The sequence below is a fragment of the Sphaeramia orbicularis genome, chromosome 18 (genome assembly GCF_902148855.1).
Source record: "Sphaeramia orbicularis chromosome 18, fSphaOr1.1, whole genome shotgun sequence".
NCBI lineage: Eukaryota > Metazoa > Chordata > Actinopteri > Kurtiformes > Apogonidae > Sphaeramia > Sphaeramia orbicularis.
Genome location: NC_043974.1, coordinates 3,021,795 through 3,034,558, shown reverse-complemented (window position 1 = coordinate 3,034,558; position 12,764 = coordinate 3,021,795). Strand labels below are relative to the sequence as shown.

Here is a 12,764-nt window from a genome sequence, read left to right as displayed (position 1 = left end):
AAACTACATCAAAGTCGGTCGAGATTCAGTCTTTCGTGGCCGACGTAAAAATTCAGCATGAGTTTGACGAGACAACACGCAACGAACGAGTTTATCAGCAACTCTGAGCAGACGATGCGGAAGTAACGCGCCGCATCGCTATGACAACCAGGTACTGTAAAGTGGGTAGTATCCTGTAATGGAAACAGTCTGCAGGAATAGGACCTGGTATCAGAGCCGAGTCGAGTCGAGCCAGTTCCACATTGTAGAAATGTGGCATTAGAGTCGTCTTCTGGTCCCCACTCTACCTGGAAACATGGAGACTAAAGTTGGGAGAAAGCAGCAGAGTCCTGTCTGAGATATATTTGAATACGATGACAGAGAAGAAGAGAAAAGATATAAAAAAAACTAAACTAAAACTAAGCATTTAGAAAAAAACGAAAACTAATAAAAACTAGCAAACCTGCTCTAAAAACTAATTAAAGCTCTACCGTATGATGTGGCATTTTTACACTTTTCTTTTGTCATCTTAAAATGCTCCTAATAAGTGTGTGTCAAACTAAAATGTTAAAGAAATCCACCAGGTACTGAAACTCAAAAATGTTTAATTCTCATATATTTCTAATAAAAGTCTGACCAATCATTTTATTCGGTCCGAATAAAATAATTGGCCGAACCTGGCTGAACCTCCTGTCAATCATCCATTACGACCGTCCAGCATCCGATCCATTATCGCTGTCTCACATCCTTTATGTGTCCCTCTGAATCTGACGCTTCACTGGCGCTGCTTCTCCTGTCACTGACCACAGTCTACTGTCTAGGATGTGTTTGGATAGAACTGACATGCACATGTGGAAGGGAAAAAACGGATTTATGAACAGAAACGACAACTGAGAGGCACAAACGGCAGTCTGATGAATGAAGGATGGAGATAAAAGTCCGGAAGTCAGCTGTACTGGACTGAACAGGTCTGCATAAAGCTCAGCTTTTCTGACGGTGGGACTCATACAGGTACATGCACATGGTGTCACACATGTAAGAGGATGTAGGATGACAATTGTATGGACTATGAAACTTCAAATGTCCACGGAAAATTTGCGGAGGCCGCGCGTTCACAGTGCGCGCGCCCATCCCCTGGGCACTGCAGTGAAGACCCTGACCCAGTACTGCACAGACCAGGTCTACTGATGGAACAGGAGCCGCGGGCCCGCGGCAGGTGGATGATGCATCTGATTACTAAGGGAGGGGTCCGCGGACACGCCAAAACGGACCGGACCTCCACCTCTGCTTCCTCCCCCATTTCCATCGCGCATCAGATGAGAGGAGAGAGGAGGAGGAGCCTCAGAGCTCAGGCAGAGGGAAGGGGGCGGGGCTTTGGAGGGAGGCGGGTTGTTCATGTTCAAACTTTTACTAAGTGCTGTGAGAAATGCCACATCGGTAGGTAGAGCTTTCAAACTAACTGAATTAGAGAAAAAAAAGTCAAAACCAAATAAAAGTAAACTATGATGAAAAATCCAAAACTATTAGAACCTTGGTGAGGATTAGAGCTCAGTCACCAAGGACTTAGTGTCATATTTGACACCTTGGACCTACCGTCAAACACCGCTCTGCTGAACTGCGTGGTGGAGGCCAGAGGGAGGCAGGTGTAGTCAAACTTGTTGCCGTAGTTACCAATGCTGACCTCAAACTGGATGGCATCATCGACGTCCTGGAGGAGCGTGGCGGAATAAAATGCCACAAAGAGAGAGAACTTCCGCTTCCTGAGAAACTTCTGTTGGACGAAGAGAAACAATGAGTCGATGGAGTGAACGGTCAGTGGACGAACTATTTGACTATTTCGACAATATGGTTACGTTGAGACAGCAGGTCTTAATGCACAATTCGGATTTTTTGGTGAAATCTGATTTTTTTTTGTGCTTTTTCATATTACGCATTAAATCAGTCTTGAGTATGAACTGAATGCAACCCTGAAGTGACCCGCATGCACAAAAGAGGTCCTGGAAGTAAGTAGCTGTCGCATTTCAATGACGTAAAGGTCGGATAAATGTGACCTGGCTGTTCAGACAGAAGTCGCATTGGAAAATATCAAATACATATTGGATTTAGGACCACATATGAAAGAGGCCTGGGTCGGATTTGAAAAAAAAAATCTGATTAGTGCTGCTCAAACTGTCTTTAACACACAGGTGTCAAACATGCGGCCCGGGGGCCAAAACCAGCCCACCAAAGGTTCCAATCCGGCCTGTGGGATGACTTGGTAAAGTGCAGAAAATATTAACAGTCAAGGGCGTCAAACTCAAAAATAACAGCATAATAACCTAAAAAATAATGACTCCAAATGTTCTTCTTGGTTTCATGTGAATAAAATATGACATCATGCCTCTAAATAATGGCAACACCAATTTTTTCTCTTTGATTTACTGCAAAGAACATTAAATTCTGATCTCCTTTAATAATAAAATGTCAATAACCTGAACAAATATGAACAACCTGGAATGTCTAAAGAAAAATCAGTGCAAGCTGAACAATATTCTGCCTGTTTTCTGTCTTGATAGCAAGGTTATTATCGTTAATGAAAACTAATGAAATGACGAAAACTAGAACTGAAAAAACATTTTGGTTAACTGAAATAAATAAAAACTATAATTAAAAGAAAAAAAGATAACTAACTGAAACTGTATTGTGTGCTTACAAAACTAACTAAAATGAATAAAAATTATGGATAAAATTCCCTTCGTTTTCGTTTTTGTCAATGTCGGATTGATACGAAATTGATTTATTTCCCTCAAGCAATTTCATCTGCTGTCACCATACGACACTTTTTGGTCCGTCACTTGTGTTCACTTGTGGTTTCCAGTCGTCTTCTGGTCCCCACTCTACCTGGAAACATGGAGACTAAAGTTGGGAGAAAGCAGCAGAGTCCTGCCTGGGATTTATTTGAATACAACCACAGAGAAGAAGACAAAAGAGACCACTACACTAAAATTAATACTAAAACTAAGCATTTAGAAAAAAATGAAAACTAATAAAAACTAGCAAACCTGCTCTAAAAACAAGTTAAAACTAACTGAATTAGATAAAAAAAGTCAAAACTAAATAAAACTAAACTATAATGAAAAATCCAAAACTATTAGAACCTTGCTTGGTAGATGATCTGTAATGCACACATAGAAATCATAAGGTGAGGCATAATATTGATAAATTTTTTCTTATTATTTGTTTATATTTTTCTTCAGAAATTTCATTTTTTTCAGGTTATTTACATGTTTTTGTTTGGATAGTTTGTAAAATGTAAATGATTTCATAATTTAATGTTATTTTTTGCTATAAAAAATTTGGAGTCGTCATTATTTATAGGCTCTTATGCTGTTATTTTACAGGTCTGGCCCACTGGAGGTCAAACTGGGCTGAATATGGCCCCTGAAAGAAAATGAGTTTGACACCCTTGCTTTAACAGATCGAAAAAAGGTCATATGTGGGCAAAAAAATCGGATTTGGTCCACATTTGTTTGCAGTGTGAATGTAGCCAATGTCTGCGTCTGACCTCCACCACCAGCAGGTCATCTGATGGGACGTCCTCAGTCTTCTGCTCTGGTTTGTCTGACAGTTTTGTGGTTAGTTCCAGTAAAACTCGGCCTCTGTATGCCACACCCTCCCCCTGACAGACACACAGAAAAGACCAGGAGGTTTATGGATATGTATAAATTGAATGTATCTTGAGAAGTTAAGAAGATTTGTCATTACTTTTCCCAGGTTTAGAGCTTCATGTGGGTCGTTGAAGGCGCTGAACTCTCTGGGGCTGCCGTACAAATTGACAAAACACGGACCAAACGTCGGCAGGAAACCCAGACTGTCATCCACTGCAACATTAAAAATACAATGAGCTTTGATAAACAAGAGAAATGATTGGAATGTAGTAAAGATACATTAAATGATGGATGAAAATGATGAGCACTTGTCGACAGCAATTATTGATTCACATTCAGATTAAATTTCAGTGGAATTCAGATAAAATGAAAAATAGAGAAGAATAATCACGAAAAGGATGTCAAAGATTGGAATTTAAGTGAAGTCACACAAAAGAAAATGGTGTTGAAAAGTGGACGTACTGCCAGAGTGGACGGTCCGTGGAGTCAAGTCGTCTGAATGCGTAGAGAGGAAGGATGGTTCAGAATCACAGACACATGTTTAAGGTCAGACAGAAAAAGAAAGAGACGTCTCACTCAAACCCAAAGCACAAACACACAGCACAGAAACCTGAAAACTCAAACCAACTGAGTCTTATATCAGAAAATTTAAAACTCTGTGGTATTCATGTGAAAAGGATCGACAAAAACCTAGAAAGCGTATGTTAATTAGGTTATTTTAAAAACAACAAAATGCTGAACACTGGTTTTATTTATATCCTAATGTTAGCATCCATAATCAAAAGAGGTTCTCGTTGGGAAGATGAGTTTACTTTTACTCCTGTCCAAGAGATTTTATTACCTCCGCCAGGAGGTATTGTGATCACTTTGCTTTGTGTTTGTTTGTTTGTTTGTTTGTTTGTTAGCAACTTTACGGGAAAACTATTCCAACCATCTTTACCAAACTGTACCCAAGGTCACAAAATCGACAATTTTCCTATCTCTCATCATTAAGAAATTTTCCAAAATTCATCAAAAATTCAAAACGATTCTGATTAGCCTCCAATTTGATCCACCCGTAGCTTAGAACAACATCTTGCATCTGGCACAAAACTGTCCACATCCACTGTGGAATGTGGACTCTGTGGACATTTACATTTAACACTGAAAATCCCATTTATGACACATTTTTCATTAGAACTCAACAAATATTGATTGGAATTTAATATAACTTGACATACATATGACTGGTACCAAGCTTCAACTTTGTACAAAATATCATTCCACTCCATTTCTCTTCTGTTACGCTCTGTTGGCTTTTGTTATTTTTTATGCACCATTTTCAAAAAAATCATAAAAAATGCAATTCGTGAAATATCATTATGAAATTTGTTTTGCACATCCATAGTTTAAAAAGAAATAGTCCATCCACACATGCACACTGTTCGGGGAGCTTGGCGGAGGTTTGCATTCTCTGAACACTTGTTTATAATTTTGTCCTATCTTCTAGAGTTTCAAAGAATATTGACTACCATGAATCATTGTATCGAACTCTTGCAAACTATGAAAGAACTTCACAGAATGTTTAACCCATAAAGACCCAAATCGTCCACTGATCTAAACTGTTTAATTCCTGTTGATCCACTAATCCTATCAAATACATGTAAATAACTGGTGTAAAATACAGTTCATCTTTTCATGGTCGTCAGATATGACCCATTTGGACATTCAGAGGCTCCGTAGTTACCGTCGAAACACTGTCATCTTCTACAGCATTGATTCACCAGTAAAACCCATGGAGTTGGATCAATGACAGTGGATGGAGACAGTTGTTTTTACGTTCAGTTATTGATATTGTTGCTGAAAAAGTCATTTTTTCTCTGTTTCTGATATAATAACCCTTAACTTTAATCTGAGCTTTTATGAACATCTACATGATCAGTGAATTCAATATAGCAAAATGCATGATTTACACTGAACATATGCAAAATACAGAGGATAATATTATAATAAATGATGATAAATCACTTAAGAAAGGTTAAATATAGAGAAAAAATCCTTTGGGAATTGACACTTAAGCAGCACTGGGTCTGTATGGGTTAAAAGTGTGAATCCACCTTATGGCAGAGGTAGGTTTCAACAGCTAATGCAGACTGTGGATCATATTAGAACTATAAAGGTCAAAATTTGAAAGGTCCATGCTAGGATGTCATTTTCAAAAGAGTATTTGCTTTTTACTCCTGTGATTTTACTATCCAGTTATTGTTAAGTGCCAATTGCAACTCTTTACTCACCCGTGACCCCTCCAGCTGCCATGGTTCCACTGTTTTTGTCCAAATATGGTCACATCTGGCTCCAAAAAGCCAAAATGACAACAGCCAACTTCTAAACTACTGGCTTCAAAAAGACATTTCAGAAAGCAATGGAATGGGTGACGTCGGGCTTCCAGCTCTCAGCTGATTATATACTATCCAATGAACTCAGGCACTAATCCATATTTAATGCTATAATAATTCTCTGTGGTGGGAATTGTAGTTTACTTTAATGTAATATTTAGTCTGTCTGGACTCTACAGTACATTTCAAAAGTTAAATCATCAATGTTTAATAAATAACAATGTTTTGTCAATCGTGAGTGAAGACCAAAGTATGATTTAATGTTGAATTTAGAAACGACACAGAGATACACTAAACATGGACAGAAAAAAACACCTTTTCCACCACAGGAACTTTTACTTCACCAGGAAGACACCTTAATGCAGGGGTGTCAAACTCATTTTCTTCCGGGGGCCTCATTCAGCCCAATTTAATCTGAAGTGGACCGAACCAGTAAAATAATAGCATGATAACCCATAAATAATGACAACTCCAAAGTGTTCTGGTGCAAAAAATAACGTTCAATTATGCCAATATTTACATTTACAAACTATCCAAACAAAAAGGATGTGAATAACCTAAAAAAAACGAAATTTGTTGAGAAATATAAGTACAATTTTATCAATATTATGCCTCGACTTATCATTTATACATATGCACAAAACATTTAGTAACAGACAGAAAATTGTTAAAATAGCACTTAATTTTCTTCATTTTGTTCAAGTTATTCACATGTTATTGTTAAAGGACAGTTTGTTAATGTAAACAATTTCATAATTTAATGTTTTTTGCACTAAATCAAAGAGAAAAAATTGGTGTTGTCACTATTTATAGGTTATTATGATATTATTTTTGAGTTTGATTCCTCCCAAAGGCCAGATTGAAACCTTTGGCGGGCTGGTTTTGGCCCCCGGGCCGCATGTTTGACACCTGTGCTTTAATACATTTCCAGTAAACAAACTTTCCCTCAACCACAAACTTTTCTTGAAAAAATTCCTGGCAGGGGGAAAGGACTTCTCAGGTTGCCAAGAACTTTTGGGGGCGGAGCCAGGCGCTGCAGAATACAAACACATTTAAATAATACAATCTTTCTATGCTCTGTTTTCATAGTGAATATACACTTTTGAGCCTATTTGGCCCGATCGGACTTAAGCTCAGTGCATTCAACTCGCTCCTACAAGTGCATTACAATCATCTGTCTGTCTGTCAAGAGCATATTCAGCAAATACACTCAAAACCGCCTGGACCTGGTCGAGCAAATGCCAAATATGCTCAGTAGAAATTCAGCAGGACTCCTAGAAGTCAGCAACTCTAAATGACCAAGCCTCATTTGAATACATTTTCAGAAACTTTGAGGTGTGGTAGAAATGCAAAGCACCAGGGAAATAAGTTCCTGTTAATAGAAGTTCCTGTGAATCTGGTGGAAAAGAGGCTAATGTACTAATGTAATACCTGTATAGTGCTCAGATTCTGGCCTGTTAATGTTCCCAGAGACTGACACCTACTTAAAGCCTAATGTAGTATTTATATTCTCTGATATAAGATGGTAGAATCAAGACATCAGATGGTAATGGTTGTTAATGTTTCACATCACACTGTCCAAACAAAAATGAAGGATTAGTTTGACTCATGCATGTTGTCTTTCTCTCAGGCAGAAGTGTGAGTCACTCCACGGACCGAAAACTCAAGCAATGTCCGTGTCCATTTCACAAACATTACCGAGTTAGTCTACATGCATGTCACTGACAAAGCAAAGTGCTACGTTACTTTTACAACCACTACTCCAATCAGGGGTAAAATGAAAGAAAACTTTAAACTCATGGATAAAAGATAAACTCAGAATCTCAACAGTGCAGCTGTCAATACATCCATCTTCTGAACCGCTTTATCCTCCACAAGACAGATCTCATAAAATGGTGTCATAGGTCACACCAGTTCTTATGGCATTTGCCGTGCTATACGTATGCATTTTTGACCTTTTGTGTGTTATTCAACGCCATTTGATTGTGCGCCATTTTACGCCAAGAGCTCCGGTTCATGTAATGCTAACCACAAACCCAGTGTTTCTCAACCTTTTTTGAACACAGTCTCACTAATGGCATCATGAGCCCACTGCCACCCCCCCCCATGTCCAAAGAAATGGGGGACCCTAACCCTTCTAAAAGTAATGCAACGGACCTGTATGTATAACCCTAACCCTCAGTGCGTGGTATGTGACACATTGATTCAGGTTGGATAGGGGGTAATAAGGGCGTGAACACAATGCGTACAGAGAAGAACCCAGGCAGACACAGGGAGAACATGGAAACTCTGCACAGACCTGTCAACACATGTCACAAAAACCTGAGGTACGACGGGCTTTTGTCCTTTATGATTCCAGCCATGTGTCCAGCTCCAAAGCTTTACATGAGTCGGCTTTGCTTCAGGTGAACCAAGCCTTAAGGCTAGAAGCACCAGCCATAAAACAGAATAAAGATGAGGCAGAAGTCTGTTCTGAAAAAAATAATATAGGAAGGCCCACACAACCTGTGAGCTCCCGAAGCATTTATTAAACCACATGACGTTTCAGGCCGAGGCCCTTCATCAGACTGAGGACAGAGTTACACAGGTGTTTTATATGCAGTGTCTATAACATGTGACCTGCAATATATGCCATCTTAGAAAAGCAGAAAAAAAACTTTTTTTAAACTTTTCAAACATATAATCAATCATAAATCATTAATAGTCAAATGTTTCAAATGTCCACAAGAAGAAATAATTTTAATGATCCAACTGCTTTACACTCAAACATATATAAACAGATATTTATCAAGTTTCTTTGCATTCTTACAAGTCCATGTAATTATACTGTCCATCTGAATGTGGTGGTAGACACCACAGCATGTGTGCACAGTTTTATTTACAAATTTACAAAAACAAAGAAACTCGATTAATATCTGTTTATATATGTTTGAGTGTAAAGCAGTTGGATCACTAAAATTATTTGTACTTGTGGACATTTGAAACATTTGACTATTAACTATTTATGATTTATTATATGTTTGATAAGTTTTTTTTAAAAAAATTCTGCTTTTCTAAGATGACGTATATTGCAGGTCATGTGCTATTGTGATTAGACACTGCATATAAACACCTGTGCAATTCTATCTGTCCTCAGTCCTTGGCCCGAAACATCGTGGTTTAATAAATGCTTTGGGAGTTCACAGGTTGTGCGGACCTTCCTATATTATTTTTTTTTCATCTTTTATATCCGTTCAGACCTACTGTAGAAACATGGGAATGTTTCTGTCCTGTTCATTATTTCAGAGCAGATTCATCTATTTACTAATGAAATGTCATATTTATTTCCTTTCTAATGTCAACATTGATTCTGTGTTGCATGGCTGAATCGAATCGATATCAAATCGGGATTAATCGATTCAGAACCTTACGAATCGATAACGAATCGATTAAGAAAACTGGCCATGATACAAAGCCCTAGTGTCCACCTTTGGCTTCTCGTACAGCGACACATTTTCTTCTCATCAAGTTGACGACATTGTCAACTGTGGCCCATGGAACGTTATTCCACTCCTGTTTGGGGGTTACACAGAGCTATGGGATGTTATCCAGAACCGTTCCTGCATGATAATTGCGACATCTGTGTCATGGTGACATCTGAGGAAATGTGAGCTTTTGCGGTGTCCTTTTATTGTCCCCAGTATAAAGAGTGTCTGAACACTGTTAACACTGTCTGAGCCACAGCTGGTTCAGGGTGGAGTCACTGGATCACTGAGCAGGTGTTCACTCACACAGATGGACGCACAGTTTGAATAAACCATGTTTTACAATTATAAGACATTATGAGCTGATCTTGGGACGCGCGTCTCATGTTACACAAATATTCCACATGCTGTGTTTATATTTTTGCTCAGTGTACAATTCAATTCAAGGAACATGTCTTTATAAGATATGTGAATGTATAATGTTCAGGAGTTATTCAATAGAACGACTTCACATTTATTCTAGCGCTCCCTTGTGGTTGGCACTAAATATTAAGAAAATGTTCAGGCCCTGTTATCTTCTATTAAATCTTCACTTTTTCACCACCTTTGTTTTAATCTGTGCATCCTGTAGAAATCTGAGAAAATCCAACAGCATTCCAACACCACTGTATTTGAACCCCCACATGTCACTGAGAAGACACTTTAGGCAGAAACACTTCTGTTCTGCTGCAAATGCATCCATGTCTAAAGTGTGTTCAGCCTGAACCTGGTCCATACCATCTATCTCTCCTCCAGGGGCTGAGATTTTGGACATGCAGAGATGGGCAGTGCCAATGACATCATTGTGACTGGCTCGGTCCCTGTGGTGACAAAAGAAAATAAAAATTCAGAACTTATTATTTGCATCTTTAAATTTCCTAAGAGAAGGATTAACAAAGAAGCAGTTCTGTGTGAGATGTGATTCACCAGTCCAGCACCCGGATCCTCATCTTCTCACACATGGAAGGAAACTGGAAGGAAAGAAAAACAGAAATATATGAAAGGACACATTTAGAGTTGGTATATATGATTGGAATAGAATTATTTTACCCTAATAGGCATGGCCAGGCTCTGGTTCCACTGTGGATTGGCATTTTTTTCCAGAGTCTTGGTGCAAACCTGAAGCAAAAGAAAAGAAGTTACATTTTCAGAATTATATACTTCTTGGTCTTCTCAAAATTACTTTATTTTACTTATAGTACTGTATTTCAGCTGTTTATATATCTTCTTTTTCCTTCACTTTTTTTTTTTTTTCACAAAAACCTAACCATGGTTATGTCTGAGAATAAGATTGACAGTGTGGAGGATATTTCAGTTATTTCTCTTTTGTTTTGTTCTCTTTTTTCCCCTTCCCAAAAAAGGATAAACATGTCAGGAGTGAATTATCCATTTTTCCAGCTTCTAATTCCCCATTTTTGCCACCAGCAAGAAATCGGAAACCGTAATCATGTATTAATTAATTAATTTATTTATTAAAAAAAAATATTTTGATAAAATTTCAAATAATAATTAAAAAACCCTTAAGCCCAGAATTGTTCATACTTCAGTCTGTCACTCCTGTATGTTTTCTAATAAACTGAAAGAATAAAACTATAACACAGAGACTGATGAAGACTGACACTAGTGATCCATAATCTGTTGTCAGGGTTGTAATTCTAAATCATTTTAGACCCAAAACTTTGCGTCACACATACTGTTTTTCCTGCAAAGTGGACCTCCACCAGAGGATCCACCAGGTTCTTCCTGTTGCTGTCAAACCCAAGAATGTGTCTCATTCCGTCCATGAAGGCATCGTCCACTGGGGACAAACAGTGGACAGTTAAAGCCCCGTCATAAAAACACAGAGGTGGAAGATGATAAAACCCTGAGGACTCACTCTGTGGAAGGTCTTCAGCTCTGAAGATCCTCAGGGTGAAGGTGGCTCCTCTCAGAGACAGACCGGCCGGCCTCAGCAGGTTTCCTTCAATGTCTTCTTTATCCTCCACACACTCACGCCTGTCAGCCTAAATACAATAAAACAACCATAAAATACACATTCAGTCACATGTGAATGTATTCATTCACACACAGACTGTGGATCCACTAAAGACTAGGGCTGTGTATCGGCAAGAATCTGGTGATAAGATATAAATCACAATACTAGGATCATGATACGATATATCACAATATATCATGATACTGTTAAAAAGGCAATTTTTTGTTTGTGTCATGTTTTAAAATAATTATTTCCTTGTAGAATTGAATTACACCAGAAATCTGCACAAATACTAAACACATTTTTATTTGATCCATACAGGATCTAATGTTCTATCACCAAATGTTCCTGCGTTCAAACTGAAATTCTGTTTTACAGACGTTACAGTTTAAGATCCTGTTCAAATGTTCATATTCTATTAGTTCACAACTAACATCAGAACAGTATTTTTGTGCGATACCAACAAAGGTACTAACATCTGCCTCTCAGACAGTAAAGTCCTTTTAGGATGATAGGAAATAACCATTATTTAATACAACTGTGTTAAATAATAATAAAGAAAATATAAAGAAAACATAAAAAAAAAAAGAACCTCCACAATATCTGCACTTGAATAAATACCTAAAAATATTGATACAGTACTTTTTAATATCGATACAGTATTGTGCAAGCATTGTTCTTTCAAGAATAGGAAATAATCAACTTGTGATCTTGGCATTAAAAATCCCTGATAAGAATAGTTTTAATGCAGAACCAAATAACTTATAGATATGACAGAACTATATTAATACTACAAAATATTTGTTTGCAAATATTGCAGATGTTCAGTACTAATTTCATCCTAGTCCAGTGAAAAATGGGAATTTGAAGTAGAGTCTGGGGATTTCATCAGACATCTGTGACCTTAATAGAAGGTTTCTGAATATTTTTTTCAAGAAAATCCATAAAATGAACCTGTCACAGGAAGCTTTGTACATCAGCAAAATAGATTCAGATCCCAGTTATCACGTGACACTGTGTCCAATCAGACTTACCGGTGGCTCGTCTCCAGCAGCCAAGACAAACAGGCTGACCTTTAGGTAACCTTTGACCCCAGCAGAGAGGTCATCAGGGTCACACAGAAGCAGCCATTTCCTCAAGAAGCAGTGTCCTAAAGAGAGAGAGAGACAGGTGAAGTCAGACTGGACTGAGTGGAAAAGAGAACAAAACAACCATCTTAAACAGGGGTGACAAACATGTGGCCTGGACCAAATCCAGCTCAGCACAGGGTCCAGTCCATCTGACC

General features: G+C 38.1%; 1 protein-coding gene across 1 annotated transcript in view; it reads right to left on the bottom strand.

Annotated features, from left to right (window-relative positions):
• Window positions 1–12,764, bottom strand: part of dysf (dysferlin, limb girdle muscular dystrophy 2B (autosomal recessive)) — a 285,908-nt gene that overhangs the window by 217,489 nt on the left and 55,655 nt on the right. Inside the window, exons 11-20 of the mRNA XM_030162629.1 lie at window positions 12,514–12,629; window positions 11,381–11,507; window positions 11,199–11,302; window positions 10,555–10,623; window positions 10,432–10,475; window positions 10,243–10,325; window positions 4,089–4,121; window positions 3,724–3,839; window positions 3,524–3,637; window positions 1,573–1,750 (exon numbers count right to left, since the gene is read on the bottom strand). Of these exons, the coding sequence (XP_030018489.1) occupies window positions 1,573–1,750; window positions 3,524–3,637; window positions 3,724–3,839; window positions 4,089–4,121; window positions 10,243–10,325; window positions 10,432–10,475; window positions 10,555–10,623; window positions 11,199–11,302; window positions 11,381–11,507; window positions 12,514–12,629 (984 nt within the window). The remainder of the gene's footprint in view (window positions 1–1,572; window positions 1,751–3,523; window positions 3,638–3,723; window positions 3,840–4,088; window positions 4,122–10,242; window positions 10,326–10,431; window positions 10,476–10,554; window positions 10,624–11,198; window positions 11,303–11,380; window positions 11,508–12,513; window positions 12,630–12,764) is intronic.